Source organism: Panicum hallii, chromosome 2 (assembly GCF_002211085.1).
Source record: "Panicum hallii strain FIL2 chromosome 2, PHallii_v3.1, whole genome shotgun sequence".
Classification (NCBI taxonomy): domain Eukaryota; kingdom Viridiplantae; phylum Streptophyta; class Magnoliopsida; order Poales; family Poaceae; genus Panicum; species Panicum hallii.
In genome coordinates this window covers 48,486,921-48,505,917 of record NC_038043.1, presented here as the reverse complement: position 1 = coordinate 48,505,917, position 18,997 = coordinate 48,486,921, and the positions used below count along the sequence as shown (strand labels likewise).

General features: G+C 45.4%; 3 protein-coding genes, 1 long non-coding RNA gene and 1 other non-coding gene across 5 annotated transcripts; 3 read left to right on the top strand and 2 right to left on the bottom strand.

Annotated features, from left to right (window-relative positions):
• The first annotated feature begins 3,804 nt into the window (after positions 1 to 3,804).
• Positions 3,805 to 4,860, top strand: LOC112882742. Its single transcript, XR_003226702.1, has 2 exons — positions 3,805 to 4,010; positions 4,102 to 4,860. It is a non-coding gene; the product is annotated as an uncharacterized LOC112882742 (long non-coding RNA).
• An 898-nt stretch (positions 4,861 to 5,758) lies between these two features.
• On the top strand, positions 5,759 to 8,399 carry LOC112881779 (SKP1-like protein 1A). Its single transcript, XM_025946644.1, has 2 exons — positions 5,759 to 6,288; positions 7,848 to 8,399. Exons 1-2 carry the CDS (start codon positions 5,809 to 5,811, stop codon positions 8,019 to 8,021), a joined length of 654 nt encoding a protein of 217 aa, XP_025802429.1. The 5' UTR covers positions 5,759 to 5,808; the 3' UTR covers positions 8,022 to 8,399.
• Positions 8,400 to 8,623: 224 nt separating this feature from the next.
• Positions 8,624 to 11,576, bottom strand: LOC112881778 (protein MCM10 homolog). Its single transcript, XM_025946643.1, has 9 exons — positions 11,168 to 11,576; positions 10,841 to 11,078; positions 10,616 to 10,740; positions 10,208 to 10,241; positions 10,072 to 10,118; positions 9,804 to 9,938; positions 9,278 to 9,342; positions 9,074 to 9,155; positions 8,624 to 8,984 (listed from the first exon to the last, which is right to left on the bottom strand). Exons 1-9 carry the CDS (start codon positions 11,524 to 11,526, stop codon positions 8,825 to 8,827), a joined length of 1,245 nt encoding a protein of 414 aa, XP_025802428.1. The 5' UTR covers positions 11,527 to 11,576; the 3' UTR covers positions 8,624 to 8,824.
• Positions 11,577 to 11,714: 138 nt separating this feature from the next.
• On the top strand, positions 11,715 to 11,786 carry TRNAP-UGG. Its single transcript has one exon. It is a non-coding gene; the product is annotated as a tRNA-Pro (tRNA).
• A 720-nt stretch (positions 11,787 to 12,506) lies between these two features.
• Positions 12,507 to 18,489, bottom strand: LOC112882287 (beta-galactosidase 12-like). The gene is made up of 19 exons (XM_025947310.1): positions 18,181 to 18,489; positions 17,937 to 18,032; positions 17,680 to 17,792; positions 17,498 to 17,564; positions 17,327 to 17,419; positions 16,908 to 17,051; positions 16,609 to 16,700; positions 15,777 to 15,882; positions 15,587 to 15,671; positions 15,365 to 15,483; positions 15,093 to 15,260; positions 14,816 to 14,997; positions 14,602 to 14,711; positions 14,395 to 14,504; positions 14,075 to 14,182; positions 13,870 to 13,971; positions 13,620 to 13,765; positions 13,169 to 13,514; positions 12,507 to 13,032 (listed from the first exon to the last, which is right to left on the bottom strand). Exons 1-19 carry the CDS (start codon positions 18,376 to 18,378, stop codon positions 12,901 to 12,903), a joined length of 2,517 nt encoding a protein of 838 aa, XP_025803095.1. The 5' UTR covers positions 18,379 to 18,489; the 3' UTR covers positions 12,507 to 12,900.
• Positions 18,490 to 18,997: the final 508 nt, after the last annotated feature.

The following is an 18,997-nucleotide window of genomic DNA, read 5'->3' as shown; positions in this document are numbered from 1 at the left end:
TTGGAGCCCGAGAAGTCATGGTTTTTGAATTTTGAAGTTGAACCATCATTTTTCGTTTCCTCTCCTCCCCGGGCCCACCCGTCAGCCCCTCACCCCGCCTTCCCCGCGCCTGCTCGCCCGCCGGTTGGGCAGCAGGGGCGGCAGCGCCTCTTCACCGGCCGCCAATTGGGCCAGCATGGCCAGGCAACCAAGACGCCCTGCCGGCCGCTCGCCTTCCCCCTCTTTTTGAAAACCCCTCCAAACCCTAGCTCTCTCTCCCATTTTTCCCATCGCAGCTGCCACCTTCATCTTCCCCACCGCCGGCTGCTATCGCTTCGCCTTCTCCGGTGAGCGCCACCTCAATTCCTCGTGGCTGCACCTCCCCTTCACCCTCCACCTTCGATTTGGACCCTCACCCCTCTTTCTTCCCCGCCGTGTAGAGCCTCCGGCGAGCTCCTCCCGCCGGCGCCGCCCCTCCTTGTCGCGCCGCCCCTCGGTCGGCGCTCACCGCTTCTCAACCCCGCGGTGAGCTTCACCCCCACCTGGACCACGCCATGAGCTTGCCGCCTTGCCGCTTCGTCTTGCCGCTCGCCGCCCACCGTCACCGGCCGGGCCTGCTCCCGTGCGTCGCGCACGCACGCGTGGCGCGCCGTGGGCTCACACGGCGCGTTCCGCTCCCGCCCCTGCCTCGGGTCAAGGCCGCCCAGCCTGCCTTGACTTGGCCTAGGTCCGATTGGCTTCCTCGGCCCACCTGTCGGTGCCTGGGAGCCGCGGATCCGGGTGCCCCTAGCGTTTCCTTGCATTTTTTATATTTTGTATAAATGTGTTAACTTATAAAATGTATAAAAAATTGTGTAGATCTTCAAAAATTGTGAAACTTGTTTTTTTTCATGTGTTGTAGATCTACTCAACAAAAATATATTTTTGCATATTACTATTCTGTAAAATTAGTTATGCCCTGTCTTTGTGAAAGTAGGTTAATTGCTTAGTAAATTCTATAATGCTCTAAAAATACCAAACTAAATTTTGTTAGACTCCTTGCGAAATGTGATATCAAGTAGTGCAGCTTGTATAATATTTATCTACTGTTTGATAAGATTTTAGTGTGATTTATTGTTCTCTGCCTTGTTTAATTTATAAATTTTGTTTAAAAAGTGACAAAAAGTAACAACATGTTTTGTTAGCTTTGTCTATCCGTCTAGTTCCTATGGTATTTTTCTGGAAATTGTTTAAAATAGTTTGCATATCTTTTAAGATTTATCTTGTTTAGAATAGCTGAAAATTTTCATGCTCCTAAATAATTCTATAAAATTAATTTTGCTGCAAATCCAACTTTTATGATTGCTTACTGATGTCTTATGTCTTCTGTATGCTTAAATTATAATATTTATAATTTATGCTTTTTGTATGATATGCTTGTTTAATGTGTTTGTGCTTATATTTTTGTTTCATTGCATGTTATGCCATTCATTCTTCATTGCATATCATCTAATGCATAAATTATGGTATCGTACTAAAGCATGCATCTCATTCATGCATTATAGTGACTGAAACATCGGAGAACAAGCCCCTTGAGCCCACCGAGACCGTTGAGCTCGAGCCCGAAGTAGAGTTCATGGTTGAACCCGAAGAAAACTAAGGCAAGCAGCTAAGCATGATTCTTTTTACCCACTCAACTTGATTTAATTTAGGTATCTCACTTGAGTATTTGTGGTTATATACTTCTATCTATTTATTGCATTGTTGATCCTACTTTCTTACATTTACCTTTCTTATTTTATATATCAATATCCTTGCCACTTGTAGTTAATAACTAATTAATTGCTTAGATGTTTAGCTATGCTTATAGTTGATCTATAGAGTGTAAGAAAATTTTAAAATAGGATCACACTATGCTCACGTGGCTATCCTTAAACGCACTTATCCGGTTTCGAGATGTTGGAAAGTTCGGGATGGTCTCGTGGTAAACGTATCATGGTTTGGACGGAATGGTAGGGCTTAGAGAAAGGAGCCTCGGACGTATAACCCGCTTGAATCGTTTAAGAACCATCCGTGTATGACCTCGATTTTGAGCAACTTAAACGTATTACCACATATCCAATCAAGCTATGGATGAGCCGAATACCTTCTTTATTTTAATCATTGAGGCACAGTCCTAGATGCGTTGTCATAAGGCTTTGTAGAGTGGTTTGGGGTGTCCCCGGTGGATCTAGGTGACTCTCTGCGCAAGTTAGGCGTGATTTTTAATGGTTGGGACTTGTTGGGAATGGTTAATGCGAGTATCCCCTTACCCATCGTGATCGGTTGGGTGAGCCGCATGGTCCTTACGTCGCATGGGTAAAGAAATACACCCTTACAAGGTTAATTAATCAATTTGAATTGTCGCGCTCTCAGTTATGAGTAAGCTCAATTTTAAATGAATTCTTCGTAGAAGTATCATCTATGTTTGGTTATGATTGGTATCACCTTATGTTACTTTAATTGTTTAATTCTTTTAAGCAACTAAAATGGTGGGTGGGTTGGGCAAGATAATTAAATTGCTAAAGAGTTAGATGTTGGATTAAAGAGCCCATGCTTATGCAAACTTATTTAACCCTAAAGCTCTTATCTCGTTGAGTTCTCATTGCATACTCCTTATTTATTAATTTGTGTAAGTCTTGCGAGTACATTCTGTACTCATATTATTTGGTCACTTCTACCCCGCCGATTCCGATGCGGGGGAAGAGTAGATCGTTGTGGCCTTGATGGTGTCTTTGAGGAAGAAGCCATTATTTTATAGCGCTTTTATCGAGTTTATCCGCTGCTGCATAGTCTTTTCTTTTAGGAGAGCATGATAAACACTAAACTTGTTTATGCTATGTGTGAGCTCAAGGCTTGTTATTTGTTGTTGAACCTTTAATTTCAAATTTGAACCCTCCTATGTTGAACTTAACTTATACTGTTTATCCGTCGAACTTTTGAAATACTTAAAATTGCTCTTTATGGTTCATCAGCAATATATATGATTGTAAACGGTATGAGTGTATGCTTGATCTTGGGCATATGGTGGGGCACGTACCAGGACTACTGGATTTGATGTTATTTTTGGTGAATGACGTGTCGGTTATTCATATCATTAGATGTGGGTTAATACGTGGCAGATTCTCGGACAAATGCGTGTTAACTTTCATCTTATTGATAATGATCGGTGATTTTAAAATGATGTTAGATTGGGCGGTTTTTACACTCAGCGGACTGGCAAAAATGCACAAAAAATCTTTCATCTTTATGCAATGTTCAAGTTTGTAACAAATCACAGGGATGTCGGTCATATTTTTTTAGGAAGGATTTCGGTCATAAAAAGCGAGGGAAAGACGCAAATGCGACGGCCTGGTCCAATGGCCCATGAAACTTTGCGGGCCGTATGGTACACTCCACCAAGGCCGAAATGTGATGGGCCGGCCTAGACACCCCAAATTGGTTTGTCTTTAGTAGTCTCTCCATTTCTTTCTAAGATGCATTCTAATATTTAGATATCTCATTCTTTTACCAATAATTGGCTTAAGAAATTTAGATAGTATTATAAGAAATTGTAGCCCCTCCATTTCTTTTGAAGACTCTTAGGCTAGACCAGCAAGAACGTGATCTGTAATAAGGATGTTGAGTTTGGAGCAGCTGTAGACTCTCTCAGATCTAAACGAATGCTATTGTGTAACTAGGCTTAGGTCTGATGGCTCGTGAACAAACAATGTGCTGATTTTGAATGGTTTTCTGGATGCGCTCTGGACCGTGAACACATACTTGGCTGTCTTGCCTTGCTGGTTTCTCACCATTCCATTTTCGCCGCACTTCCTTTATTTCTGTTATGGTTTGCTTTGTTTTTCTTTCTTCTTCTTTTTTCCATGTTAGAGGATCCTGCCGCAATTTTTCTTTGAAAAGGGATCCTGCCGCATTTTGTTAGCGCAATATTTAGGGGTACTCCTGGGAATGGATTGGGCTCGATCCAAATCCAATTGGATTTTGGCACTTAAACTCTACTGGATTTGGATCTAGTTAGATATGAATATCCATTTACTTTGGATCAAATAGAATTGCATACTATTGGATGAAAATTAGAGGATAATCCAAACATTGTTGGACCAGGAAGGGAGCGCCGGACGCACAGGAAGCCAGCCGCACGAACGTCTTCTCCCTCGCGGACTCGCCGCCGTGCGTCTTCTCCCTCGGCTACCGCGCGTCTTCTTCCCCAGCCACAGCACCTCTTGTCGCCTGCCCTCGTCACGCGGAGCATCTCGAGTTTTGGAGATCTCGCCGATGCGTGTTGGACAGGAGCGGCGGCAGCGCGCACGGTGGCTGCCGCAGGCGGAGGAGGCGTACGGCCGCGGCTGCTGGAGTGGGCGGAGGGCGCGAGCTCGGTATCTGATAGCGCGGCCGGCGAGCGGCAGTTGCCGCGGGTGTGGAGGCTGCGAAGCTGCCGAGGCGCGGGCATAGGCCGTGCGACAGCGAACGGAGGCGAGGCAGCGCTGCCGGCGAGCCGCGGGCGGAGGTAGTGCGACAGAAAACAGAGGCGAGGCATCACGGCCAGCGAGCGCAGTTGACGCGGGCGCAGAGGCGACGAAGCCGGCGAGTCGCGGACGGAGGCCGGCGAGCGGCAGCCAGCGCGACGGGAGACCGGTGCGGGCAGGCGAGCCGCGGGTGAAGACGGCGCGGTCGAACAGCAGCAGCCGGTGCGGGCGGCGCGAGCCGGCGAGAAGCCTGTGCAGCTTCCTTGCCGGCGAGTTCGTCGCGGCCGAGGAGGGCGCCCAGCATGGCCGATTGTCCATGGCTCCCATATACTTGAATTTTGGATTATATTGGATGGATTTGGATTGAGGGGAATTGGATTGGACTGAATTGGACGTTGGAGACTAACTTTTAGAATTGGACTTGATGGATGCTTGATTTTAGTTGAACTTCAATTGGATTTCTCCGATTAGATTTTGGATATCAATCCAATCCCAAAACTACTGTTATATATATATATATAGGTGACTAGACCGAAGTCGCAATCTCGATTGGCCTACCACAACCCAATCAATGCCATTATCTTCCTCAGCGGAACCCTTTCCACCCACCACCCCACACGCCGCCATCCCCGCAGTCGTCGTTGCCTCACTTGTGATGTGGCTATCTACTGCACCGCCGCTACCTCTTACCACCCCTGGTAGTCGACCGCTTCCACCTCACCCTTACTCTACCTTAATCTTGCTGCCGTCATGCCTCCATCCCAACCAGACCCACTGTCCATCGCCATTGCTTGTGGTCGGCGGCACCTCATCAACCCGTTGGCATAACGCCACCCAACCGTGGATCCATCGTAACCCTAGGGTCCAATCCCCAACCTGACTACTCCAATCTCCGTCACCGGTGGCCGAATTAAAGAGGGAGAAGATTGAGGTGTTGCCTATCTACCTGTCTTATTAGCAAATAATAAAATGTCAGATGTGTTTGGTTCGTCCCGATCATTGCCACTCCAAGGTTAGACTCGCCGCAAATTCTTAGTTTGCTATTCGCTTCGTTTTCGCAGTTGTGCGTGGTACATTTTTAAACCATGTTATAGGTATGTTTGTTATCGAACTTTGCAGAAATTATAACTTCAATTTTATTCGCATTCTTTGCAGCTATCATAACTCGCGTGTCATTCTTAAGAGTTAGACAGTGCCCTTCGGTCCTTCCTCTTCTCACTCTTAAGCCTACGCAACACTCTACAACCTCAAAAGCCCACAACTCGAACCCTCTCAGGCCCAAACAGAACATCCCGGCCCAGGAGCAGATACCGTAAGCGCCCCGTCTTCCTTCCGCAACGCCGGCATGAAGCTGCAACCCATCTCCATCCCCTTCAATCTCGACTCCATCGCTTCCGCCGCTAGGGTTTTGCCTTGTAGCTTCCTCGCCACACCAACCAACCACCACTTCAACCCCTTTTCCACCCCGGCGATCGGATCGATGGCGTCGGACGCAGCGGCGGGGAAGGACAAGATGCTGATGCTGATCAGCTGCGACAAGGAGAACTTCGAGGTGGAGGAGTCGGTGGCGAGGGAGTCGCGGACCATCCTGCACATGATCGAGGACGGCTGCACCGACAACGGCATCCCGGTCCCCAACGTCAACGCCAAGATCCTCGCCAAGGTCATCGAGTACTGCAAGAAGCACGTCGAGGCGCGCCGCGGCGCCGACGCGGACGCCGTTGAGCCGACTGCCGCGACCAACAAGGCCTCCGACGACGAGCTCAAGACCTTCGATGCTGACTTCGTCAAGGTGGACCAGGCCACCCTCTTCGACCTCATCCTGGTGAGGCTCTCCCTCCTGTTCTCTCCTTCCTTCCCAATCTGACCTGCGATCATTGTTTAGATCTGTTTGTACCCTCTGAGGTTGATGATCAGGTTGCTGCTTTGTTGTCGAGATTATGGTTATTTCGTGCCCTGATAGGCCAATACTTTGCTATTCTGTGTTTGTGTTGCCACAGTTTGCCTTTGAGCGTCCGTCCTTTGATTCTGTTTCACGGAGAGTTTTGTTGCCGTCTGGGGTTCATGGTCGCAAATTACTGTAGTGGTGATGAATTTAGGGATGCAAGTGGGCTCGGCAACCCATTTGCCTCCCTAGTGATGGTGTGTCTGTCACATGCTTCTCGCATGGTTAGGTCAAAATTCTGTTACATTACATCAGAAGTGCATTAATATGCCCCTGCTCGGTTGTCTCATATTTTTTCAACTTAGTTTTGTATTATATTAGCCAAATTTTGGGGGCAACAGAATTTCTTTATGTATTTAGTTAGCGGAAGAATTTAAGAGTCTTGAACAACTGTCCCTGTGTTCAGGATATCGTTACTCCCATTTGTCATCATGGGTTGTGATATGTTTAGAGATTTTGAGAAGGGTGTATGTTTTAGAGACTTTGAGAAGGGCATTGTGATATGTTTAGAGATTTTGAGAAGGCCTGTTTATATCCTACTCTAACTCTCTCTGTTTACTTTCCACCGGGAAACAAGTGACCTGCCAGTTTCAGACAGATATGTTTTGTTACTGTAAGCCAAGGTTTAATACGATTGTCCTGAGTTCCTTCTGGTAGCCATTGATGACTGCTGTTTTATTAAAATTTTGGGATAGGTATTAAATTCATGATACTTTGGATGCTACATGATATTTGAAGTTATTGGGTTGGTGCTTAAGATAGTTTAGCTTATGCTTGATGTGCCTGCAGTAATTGTTGCATGGGTATTGTAGAACACATTCTAATTCATACACTGTAGGACTGGGATACATTTCTGCTTTGAAAATTTTAGTTGTTTGAAATCAATACTTTTAATGTTCATTCACGTTGCTGCATAGTGCATATATGGTCCTTTTTTGCCATCACCATGTGCAATATCGAGTTATAACTGAGTAATGAATGGTTTATTCTTCACTGTTAATTGTTTTGCTTGAGATGTATGGATCCTTGTTTTTTAAGATATGGTCTTGCTGTTCTCCATTGTGTAGGAACTGTAATCTATTTGCATCCCATTATCAAAATTATGTTTAGATATTTGAAATCTGCTGGTAATTAGGAATGGTTTGGCTGATGCTTTACAGTGAACTGTAGTTGTTCTATCATTCTACCATGCTTGCTGTACTTGTATGTACAGTAGAAGGCATGGATTAACTTTAGGTTCTGTGTAATGTTAAGACATAATACCAGTTTTGCCCTGGATTGGTACATTTGTCCGGTCAAATTTGGTGTACATTGTAGTAGTATATTGTGACCATATGCTTAGTGTTCATTGTTTTGTTTTATCAGTTCTTGCCTGGTTTGTCCAGGTAGCTGCATTCATGAATGTTTGACAAGAACACCTGACATATTGTTCTCTACAGGCTGCAAATTACCTGGACATCAAGGGGCTGCTGGACCTGACCTGCCAGACTGTCGCGGACATGATCAAGGGGAAGACTCCAGAGGAGATCCGCAAGACCTTCAACATCAAGAACGACTTCACACCTGAGGAAGAGGAGGAAGTGAGGAGGGAGAACCAGTGGGCCTTCGAATGAGGCTGAGGCTCTAACAACAGCAATCTCCTATAACCAGGCCAGCAGGGAACGTGTGATGTCAGGAACTAAGGATGACTCAAGATGTTATGAGTTTGGAGCAGCTATAGACTGTCTCGGGTTTAACAAATTGCTTAGAAGGTGTATGTAGGTTCGGTTGGTCGTGAGCAGAGACTATTTTGCTGACTCCAGTTATTTTGGTGCCACTGGTGGATGCTCTCTTGAAGGCTGGTTGGTTATCAAGCAATGCTGGTTATTCCGAATTCCCGGTTTTGGTTTTGCTGGATGCTTTGTATTGTCCACTTTTGTTTTTTATTTCATTGTGCTATCGCTTGCTGGATCTCGGTAGGTTATGCAACTGTTTTGACTTTGGAGTTTGCACGGCTGTGCGTTTGAGGCTGTCGTTTGTGGTCCCCTGGTAGTCAGGTGTTGTTTCGGTTGTATTTGGCTTGCCGGCGCTGCTGTGGATGTGTTTTGCAAGTATTTTATTGTGCGAGGCATGGTAGCCGCGAGCCCGCCAGCATGTGAAAGTTGGTACCAGCAGTTTTGCAAAATCCGCTGCAGGCTACACCAGATGCGATAAAACACGCAGCGGGATCTCGTACTTGTTCTCATGGAAAGTCAACTGTATTGATGAAGCATCTTTGAACGATACTATACAGAAAATGATGGTTATCAGATAATTTGTCTACAGGTACAGCTTGTGACAGGTTTGGCCACAAAACTTTCCTAAAAACAATGCGAAATGTTCCTGAAATACTCTTGTTTATCCATTTGTAGTACATTCACGATTCTTATACAAATAATCAGCGTTGCAGTACTATACTGATCTCATCATCGTCTGAGCTGACTGCATCGAGCTCAACGATATTCCCTGGTGGATTATTCACCTTCCGTCTCTTGAAATCTTGTTCTGGCTTCCCTAATCCCTGCTTGGGTGGTGCTTTGGCACCAGATGATGCCGAACTACAAATCACAAGCTTGCTCATTTTGATGTCACTGATTGATAGAAAATTTAAGACCATTTAAGCAAACAGTGGCACATTGTGACTGACCTTCTGTTCAAGCTGTACTTTGATTTCTGTTGGTTCGTAGATCCACTGACTTTGACAGTTGCTTTCGTATTGTCCGTATTAGCTGATTTATTTATGCAGACGGGAGTTTATCAGTCAACAATAAGCAAATCTCATTACGTTTTCTTTCATGAATTTGGTGCTACATTCAATTATAATTACTTGCGAAAGGGGAAAATAGGTTACCTGCAACATGAGAAAGGAATCTTATACCCTGAGACTGGTTCTTAGTAGTCACTCTATCTGCATTGCTGCACAGAAAAATCAGCATTTAAACATGACAACGCCAATCATTTCATAGATGACAACGCCAATCATTCCAAATGCCACTGTTATCCTGCATACTTAAATCAGAAGCCAGTTTACATTCATTAAAGAATCCTGTAAGATATCACAATTTTAGGCAACACATTTCTGGGGGAGTTCAATAGATGACACTAGAAAATTTCCAAAAGGTGTAACTACAAAATTGGGTTTATGCTTCCTCTTGATTGACAAGCTCTAAATCATATACAGCAAATGACCAGAAAGTGCAAATAACCAGTGCAATGACCAAGATGGTATGGTGGCAAATGGTTCTTTCAGAAAGCACAACAGCAATTTGTTAGAATGATAGAACAATTACAGTAAATACAGACTAGTCGAATATCAGGTGCAGGAGAACAACCAGTAGACTAGCCAAATGGAGCAGATCAAATAGTGCTTTGCATACCTTAAAGCCCTTTTTAGCCCATCAATTGACATTACTTTCACCGGTTGGCATGGCTTTCTTGGGTTGGGTCGTTCGGAGGACGGATTGACCATGTAAATCCCTTGAGATCGAAGTTTTGAAGCAAATTGGAAGTTTCTGGTACGAAAAAAGAACATTGTATAGAATCAAAAACATATGCTGTGGAATTATATCAGGACAAACAAAAGAACATAAGATGTGGAGCCATTAAGGAAACACATAGTCTACTCCATTTTAAAGTTCTACTTACCCACCCTTAAGCTCCACTCTGCCAGTAGTGTACTTCTGTGATGTTTTCTGCAAAATGAAAGAAGCATAATGGAACATGTCGCTTGCATATCCAATTATTTGTCTCAATTTCTGAATGCTGATGGTTATATCCTTACCGATGAATGAAATTTGCAATATGCTCCTTTGCTCCTAAAAAAGAGTAAAGGAAAATTCAGTAACATAATGGCATCTTCGATACATTCTTGTGGGTTTTTTTTCGAGAATGAATTCTTGTGGTTGAGGCATAATACATAGGAGATGTTATATGCAGCCAAAAAAAGTAAAAGCTCATCTTGCTAAGAGTCTGAATCTGACAGCAGGAAGTCAAGCACATAGCCACATACATGGAAATGTGCCGCTTATTACACTTTGTGCTGATATCTGTGAAGAGACGTGATCACTGATCACAAAAGCTTCTCATCACTTTTATGTGCAATGTTGTTTCAAAATTTTTCTAAGTTTAATGACAGTGAAGCTACTACTGAAATGGCGAGACACATTCCCATAGGGTTGGAGATACATACTTATTTATCGCCATGGTGCAAGCCACCCCGTCCTTCCTCTTCCCCTTGCAGAGACCAAAGTCTGCTGCAACTCCCATCTTCAGCATCTGCCCCACTGAAGCAACACTCACAGAGAACCCTTTGCCCTGCACAACATCACCAACACATTGAAATCAGCAACAGAACCACTGAGCACAAATCACTCAAGCGAGCATCAAGAACATCAAAATGCCAGCCGAGAAGTACCCCATTGTCCATGCGGACATTTCCATTGAATATCGCGAACACCGAGCCCACAGCAGCGCCGGAGTAGTGGACGTGCGCATCCCCGAAGAGGAACAGCGATACCTCGGTCTCGTCCAGGGCGCCCATCTTCCAGATGCTGTAGCTGGTCCCCTTCGCGCTCACCCGCGGCACGCCCTTGTCTAGCAACACCCCCGCCGTCGCCCAACAGCCCGAGAACCTTTCGCTCCCCAGAGAGTTCCTGCACGCACCCAGGGGGGAAAACACTAAATCTTTGAGCTATAAACCTGAAAATCCAGCAAAGGAGCGAATAGGGAAACGGAACCTCACTTTATCGCTGTGATGCGCACGAATCGGATGTCAGCGAAGCGGTTGCTGATCTCGAGGGGCGAGAGCGTCAGGTGCTTGATGCGGAGGCCGGAGTACTTGTCGACGAGGGTTTCGGTGGCCTTGGGGCGCTTGGGGCGCTCGGGGAGCGGGGAGGTGGATTCGGGGGGCGCCTCGAGGTAATCCTTGACGGCGTCGCGGAAGACGGACATGTCGGTGCCGCCGGGTCGCCGCGTCCTTGGAGGTGTGAAGGCGCCGCCGGACTCGGGGCCATCTGCGGCGCATGGGGAGGAGGGAGGGGTCTCCGGGACGGCCTCCCCCAGGGAGAGCAGGAGGTCCAGGTCGTCGGCGGCGCTCGCCATGGTCGCGGTGGGGTGGGTGGGGGCAGCGGGGCACTGGGGTGAAAAGGGGAGAGATGTAGATGGAGGAAGCGAGGAGGGAAACGAGAATTTGGAGGGGGAAGGAGGGGGATTTTTGGAGGGAGGGGGCAGAATTTTTAGTTGCCTCACTTATAATTAAATAAACTAGAATAATAAACGCTTTCATCTAAGGGCGTTTGGTCTAGTGGTATGATTCTCGCTTTGGGTGCGAGAGGTCGCGAGTTCGATTCTCGCAACGCCCCTTTTTAGTGTTCCTTTGCTTTTGCTTCTTTCCATGAATGACCCGCAATGGATCAACCCCGTTCCCATATAACACTGGTGTTTTTTTTTTCGGTGATCAACCCCGTTTCCATTACCACTAGTGCCTCGTGCAAAATCAAGTTTTTGTTTTCCATAATCAACCTCATTCTCAAGTAACACTGGTGCCTTCAAGGCAACACATATAACCATCCATTACTCGAAGCCCCAAATTACAATTCATATGAATTTGTATGATAAATGCATTCCCCTGAAACTGCCCCTACACACACTACCTTTCCACATATACCATCTTCAGCAAACTTATGTGTTTAATCAGCCTTTGAATAATTCAAAGGATTACTTTCTTGTCATGTTTAAGCTGCCTAGAGTTTGTTCCTCGATTGAGACCTTCACAAGGGTCTCAAATTCGGTTCAAGTTCGTGAGACCATGTCTCATGTTCATTACAGTGCAGCAGAATAGATGTTGCTGTCAGGTGGTTTTCTAGTATAAATTAGACAGCGTACCAGCAAAGGATAGTAACCACAGAGTTATTTAGCCACTGAAGCAAGAGAAAATGATTTTTAATGTTTATACAAATTATATTTTCCTTCATTCATTGTTTGATAACTTTGGACTTGATCTCTTCTGTATATACAAAAGAAGGACAGCATTTGCAGTATTGAAGTTGTAGCATTAGAGTCATTTGCAGTATCCCCATAGGCTATTACACTCCTCCCTTTTTGGAATTAATGGAACACTTATACTCACGTTGCAGAAAGCAAACTGTCAGTCCAATCTCCAAGAGTCTTTTGCTCAAAACTTGGCATGTTCTAAGATCTATACTATCAATCACGATTATTCAACATCTATATATATTTTGCTGGTTACATTACATGAAACAACACGACGCACAAGGAAAGAGGGGGAAACACACATCTTCGGTCTGATCAGCATCTAACCTTCACTCATTTCATGTTAGTTCCCAGATCAACCATGTTCCAATCACATTTCAATCGCAACGGCAGACCAATGGGGCATAAGCGTGAGTGCCGAACCGAAGGGATGAATAAACAAAAGCGCTGAGGCGTCGATTAGCAGCATCCATCTTGTTATTCTCAAGCACCCTTCTTCTCCGAACTGCATCTCACCTGCACCCCCAGTGTCGCAGTCGTTGATTGGCAGTTAATGTCTGCGCCATACACCGTGTGGTCCACCGTCAGCACGCAAGACGGCTTCCCGAGGCATTCCTGTCCATTCCGTTCGCCAGGTCAGTATCAGTCAAGACTGAAGAGTCGAAAACGTTATCTGTGGTTGTGGGTGTGATTCAGTGGGTTTAAGAAACATTACAAATGGTAGCATGAATCAGCACGAAGAAATGTGTACCTTCTCAACGACCTGCTTTGCGTTGGGAGTGTGGCAAGTGCCTACAGTGAAGTTGCCACACATGCCCTCCGGGTTGCCGAAGCTGGCAAAGACAACCTCCTGGATTGTCTTCTTCGGGGGGCACGTCAAGGTGCCCCGCGTGTTGTGATCCTCTGCGATGAGCTTGATTTTGTCACCTTGTGTGTCCCACGTCTTGATCTGCGCTGGGTTGTGCTCAGAGAGCAGCACGCAAATGTCGTCTCTCGTCACCGTCTGGACGAGGATGCCACCCGGCTTGCCCAATTCCTCCTCGAACACAACCAAGAGGTTGTCTTTGGGTTTCAAGAAAGGACGAGGAATATGGTACCTGAACGAGGTGGGAGAGGAAAATGGAATGAGTTTTTACTGTGCAAGCTTGTAGACCAAGAACAGTAGGCCTGCTTCAACAAGGTCCACTTGCTTACGGACTTACAGTGCTTGAGAAGGAGTTCCAGCAAGAGTTCTGTATGAGACCCAGTACCGACCCATGCCTTCACCGTTCACAAAAATCATGCCCTTGCCCATTGAGCTCATATCAAGAACAACGATGTCATCTCCATCTGGCTCGTCAAAGTATCTCTAGCATGGTAGTGAAGATTGTGACATTGAGGATTGCAACAAAAACCAAAATGGATGTTTGATGTTTCAGAATCTCAGGTGTTCCTATTCGTGGTTCAACCTACCTTATACCAAGTGGTTGGCTTGTCATTCTGGGCCGGTTTCCACTGAACTTTGCCCATACCTTTTTCCGAATAGATCTCCTTCTCCTCACCTTCCAGTGCAGCCTATTTGAAACCAAGGATAGAGGCGTTCAGGCCTTACCACACGATTGCATTGTCCTTCCAAGGAAATGAGTATCTTTTCAGCAAGGTATAGAAATATCCTTACCTTATGGCCCCAGCCATTGACTTGTAAATCCAACGTCCCAGTGTTGAGACCTTGAATTAGGCACTCCTGAATTCCACCCTTTACTTCAGCAAGTTCACCACCACTGTCCTGCAGAAGATAGCAGAAATTGCAAATTTAGAGCTGATGGCTCAGGATTATTGCATCAACCAAACATACCCATCACCCTACCAGTGATGATATGGACTATATATGCCCGCTTTTCAAAAAACATATCCATATCTAGCTCCATTAGACCATTACAACCATACTTTTTTCACCTTGCTTGCCAAAGAAATTTCAGAATTTTGACAGATTTTTACCTTCATTCCCATCGCTGTCGACAGCAATGTGATATGGTTCACACCTACTTTCAGATCGACGGGTCTTTCAAACATGAAACCCTTTACCTGCTTGCTTCCACGCCCACTTCCTACGAAGATGGTGATTTTGATTGGTACAATAATATGTACTCGTAAGAGGCTAGTGGCTTTGGAGGAACAAGATTGTTACAGGTTGGTCCAAGTTACCTACGAAGGCATCATTGGCAAATCCAATCATTGAGTGCGCGCTACTTTTGACCTGAAGCACAGGCCGGATGTCACCTCTAAAGGGCAAATCGTCGGACTCAAGGCGAAAGCTGCACATAGTAACAAACAAAAATACAGTCAAGACAATTTTCTTCTTGGAAAGATTAAAGTCACATTGAGCTAAAACTGTAAGGTTTGATAGACGAAGTGATACCTTGTGGTGTACCACAAGTAGTCAGTAGCATCCTTGGTTTGGTTATATTGCTCCAGGGGTTCCTTTGCCCTGATTTTAGTCGTGTGATACTTTGGGACTGCTTCTGAGAACATTTCCCACAAGTTATTCTTGCTCGTCACCTCTGAGGTATGGAATGACCTTTCACTGTGTTGTACAAACACCTGCCAGACAAACATAACACAATCAGGGCCCTATGTTCTTTATCACCTTAAAGCTCAGTCCTAATTCAGTTGCGGTTAAGTGTAAGCAAACATACTCTCTTGGTATTGTAAACCACGTTCTTGCACCCTACAAGAATGGAGACAGAACGGCTAGGCACATAGTACTTCTCCCCTCGGAAGATCACCGTTCCATCTTCCCCCGTGTTGTTGTTGGAGAGGAAAGAGAGGCACAGCTTATCTTCAGGTAACTCAAAGGTGTGTGCCTGCAATAAAAATGTGGAAGAATATTGGTCTACAGGTCACATAACACTGTCAAACAATTATCTAAGTTTCAGGTTCCGAGAAGATGAAAGAAGCTATTCCCAACCTCATACCCATGACCCAACATCTCAGATGAATGTTCTCCCATGAGGAATGCTTTCTGGTATGACCTTATCACATTGTGTAAATCCCTGAGATGCCCAAATTTGGGCTCCTTGCACATACCTTTGAAAGTACATGGACCAGATTAAACATTCTTTAAGAGGAGCCTACATGAAGAAGATAAAAACTAATACAATAATATAATGGTCGACTGAGACGATCTAACCATATTCATCCATGGGAGCTTCATCATAGTATCCGGTCAGCACATAAGAAGCACCAGTCCTTCCAAAATTTGTTCCACCGTGATACTGTTGACAAGTTAAAATGAAATTCGTAATAAATTTATATAGTTTCCCTATAAATATTTATAAACGTATTCATTGCAGGAACAAAAGGTAAATGATTGTACGTACCATGTAGTAGTTAACCATTGACCCACCCTTCGCAAAAAATCGTAACACAGCATATGCAATATCCTCAGCTGAACGCATAGCTACTTGATCACCATATGCTCTGAATCTGTGTCAAGGAGCATAGAAGAAGATATTACTTCCTTATGTATGTAGCTTTCATGTGTGCAGGGATGGGGTCCAATTGTTTACAGAATGGAGATTAGCCCTTTTTTCAGGCACTGTAGTGGTACTTTAAAGCACTTATCTGTTCCTAATTTTGAATGCAGTTGTTAGCTAATAGCATCTTTTATGGAGATCAAAAGAAAAAAATATACTAGCATTAGCAGATATTCCGCTAACTATATTCTGTAGCACAGTGGACCCTTAGCTTTTGAGTTAACTGGCTTTGGTCTAGTTGGTGCGAGGGACAGTTTGCTCTGTTATTTCTATGCAGTCCATCTGCTAATTGGCAGTGCAATGGTGCTTCACAATTCAATTATATCTTTCTATATCCAATATGTAAGTACATTGGTTTCCTCAACGAAATAGGGGGTGGAACTTCTGATTTGGAAATAAAATATAAAGTGTCGGTTCATAAACGAAATAGGGAACGTGGCTCAAGGTTAGGATGCTGCAAGAACCTAAGGTAACCACACAGATCAAGTGTGCAACATAATTGGATGTTCATAAATCATTCCATTAGAGCGCTAGATTTTGTTATTAGCAATGCTACCTATTCCATTCCACTCCATTCTTCCTATTTTGTACTTCCATTATTAGTAGGATTAGCTCAAATATTATTTGTGCAATTGGTGAAAAGAAAGAATGTTGAGTGTGAATTACTTGAACTTACTGTGCAGTCCAGTTCTCAGTCCAAAGCATGGGCTTATCTTTGTCACGTAGTGTCCATGTGTCTCCACAATGCCTTCCGTTGCAAGTAGGAATCTAGTGAGAGCGAGAAAGAAATTAAAAGATTGAAGTAAAGTAATTCAACCCTTTTAATAGAACGGAACATGCCACTTCTAAGTGATTTAATGTTCTTCCAGTTCTGAATAGCAGTTTATTCATACTTTCAAGATAGAATTGCAGTTAAAAACTTGCAAGACATTAAATAAATTATGTAAAGGTATTCACCATTGATCAGAAAGTTACCACTTCACCAGGAGCTGAAGACTGCTTGCACATTATCCATGGAACTCCGGTTTGTGTACTAAGGGCCATTTGAGCTGCCCATTCGAGGTATTTGTCACCATCTGTTTTATGATCTTTTTTTATGTTCCCGTACTCATTCTCGATCTGATGTATACGTGCAGAGAGTGAATCACAGCGTGTGTTGAACTAATATACAAATAGAGCCTTTTTACGGTCCATCTGAAGGTACCAAGAGGTATCAAATTATAAAATTGGATTTTGGTATCTACCGGTACCTCAGTACCAAAACCAGTACCTCCTATGTTATAATCGGTGGTGCCTATTGGTACCTTCTGATGAACCATAAAATACTCATGTAAATAGGGTACCAACAAACAGTTTTAACGAAAAAAACGCAACTAAATTGGAAATTACTGGACCTGTGTTAGAATGACGGGTCCTCCTTGAGACGCAAATAGCTCAGCATCCTTCAACTTTTGCACTATGAATCTCACGAATCTCTCCATTTCTTTCTGCATGAAAAGTCCAAATGCATCAGTCCAAAACTGCTCAGTCCATGTCTTGTAACAACCATTAAATTCTTTGGTTACCTTGTATGCATCATTGTTTGCCCGGAATATTATGCGGTCTATCTCTCTAAGCCAATAAGGCAAACCACTGGAGAAAGTAGAGAAAACAGAAGACACACGAAACAATCAGATGATATGAGCATAATAGACAGCCGAGTGAAAATTAGTAGACAGCCGAGTGAAAATTAGTTGGCCGCACTGACCCATGGTTCCATTCTGCCTGGATGAAGGGCCCAATGCGCACAACTGCATACATGTCGTGGTCCTGGATCATCTTGAGGTACTTGATCAAGTCGAGCCTGCCTTCGAAATTGTACTGCAACGCATGCAACAGATGAGCTATGTTAAGATTTGTCTGTCTGTCTAATAAGTGTATGTACAGCAGAACCAAAAGACGGCATGCTCCTTAATTTTGCTGCGGTTGATTACCACCGAGTCCATATGAACATTTGTCCGTTACCTTGCCCTTCTCAGGTTCGTGTGCGTTCCAGAATACGTACGTCTCGATCGTGTTGAGCCCGCCCTCCTTGGCCCGCTCGATCAGCTTCGGCCATAACTGCATTAGAGAAACACATTACCAGGATCAACCAACCAGCCGGCCGGCACAAGGTCTGGTACTGGTAGCAGCAGCAGTAGCAGCAGCACGCCGCTACATCACGTGGTTCGGCTCATCGGCGGGAAGAGTCGCGCGCGGGGGAGCGTACCTCCGGCGGGCTCCTGGGGTAGTGGATGGCGCCGGAGAAGAAAAGGTCCCGCCTGCCGTCGATCATGAGAGAGCGCGCGTCGTAGGTGACGATGCTTCCCTTCTTCGTGAGGGTCCACGCCGCCGCCGCCCATCCCGGGAGGAGGATCGCGAGCGCGGCGGCGGCCACCAGCACGGCCGCGGCCCGGACGGCGGTCATGTGAGCCGGAATCGCGGGAAGGAGGACAGGGGGAGGTGGGGGGACGGGAGGTGGTGGTGCAGGGTGGGGGAGGCGACGCTAGCGAGGGGTCGGGGGAGGAGGTGGCCGCTTTGAAGGGGGCGGGCTCGCGGGGCGTTGCGGTGGAGCGGACGCGCGGAAATGGAGGGGCTACGAGTGGAGGTGGACGGCCGCGCGGCCGCGGGGCGCTGCTCGGTCGAGGGATCGCGGCAACGACCGGTTCGCGCCACGGCGAGGGACGGAGGTGGCAAACAGTGTCCGTTCCGGCGTTCGTGGTGGCCCAGCTGACCTGGGTGGGATTGGATTGGGCCGTATCCAATTTGGGCTCTCTGGCCGACAGGTCCGGCCGTCTGGTGGTAACTGGACTTCTTTAGGAGCCAATTTGGGAAGAAAGTATTGTCCGTTTCAAATTTGGCTCGGATTTGAGGTAAATGTAAGTATTTGGAATTGGTGGAGATCAACAGTTTGGTTCAATTTAGGAACATTCAAAATGCAAATACGGTCAGGTATCTTCCTTTGCAAATGCTTCTAATGAGAGTTTCATTCTCCTTTAAATGCACTGCCACCTAGAATTTCTAGGATATGCCAATGGTGTAAAGAA

Excerpts from the sequence above, each read along its gene's own strand:
- LOC112881779 (XM_025946644.1), top strand. The coding sequence starts at position 5,809 with ATGAAGCTGCAACCCATCTCCATCCCCTTCAATCTCGACTCCATCGCT. Across the intron at positions 6,289-7,847 it reads CCCTCTTCGACCTCATCCTG|GCTGCAAATTACCTGGACAT; the intron begins GTGAGGCTCTCC and ends TGTTCTCTACAG.
- LOC112881778 (XM_025946643.1), bottom strand. The coding sequence starts at position 11,526 with ATGGCGAGCGCCGCCGACGACCTGGACCTCCTGCTCTCCCTGGGGGAG. Across the intron at positions 11,079-11,167 it reads GTGCGCATCACAGCGATAAA|GAACTCTCTGGGGAGCGAAA; the intron begins GTGAGGTTCCGT and ends GGGTGCGTGCAG. Across the intron at positions 9,343-9,803 it reads GGGCTAAAAAGGGCTTTAAG|CAATGCAGATAGAGTGACTA; the intron begins GTATGCAAAGCA and ends TTTTCTGTGCAG.
- LOC112882287 (XM_025947310.1), bottom strand. The coding sequence starts at position 18,378 with ATGACCGCCGTCCGGGCCGCGGCCGTGCTGGTGGCCGCCGCCGCGCTC. Across the intron at positions 17,052-17,326 it reads GACCCGTCATTCTAACACAG|ATCGAGAATGAGTACGGGAA; the intron begins GTCCAGTAATTT and ends CGTATACATCAG. Across the intron at positions 15,261-15,364 it reads TGTTGGGTCATGGGTATGAG|GCACACACCTTTGAGTTACC; the intron begins GTTGGGAATAGC and ends TTTTTATTGCAG.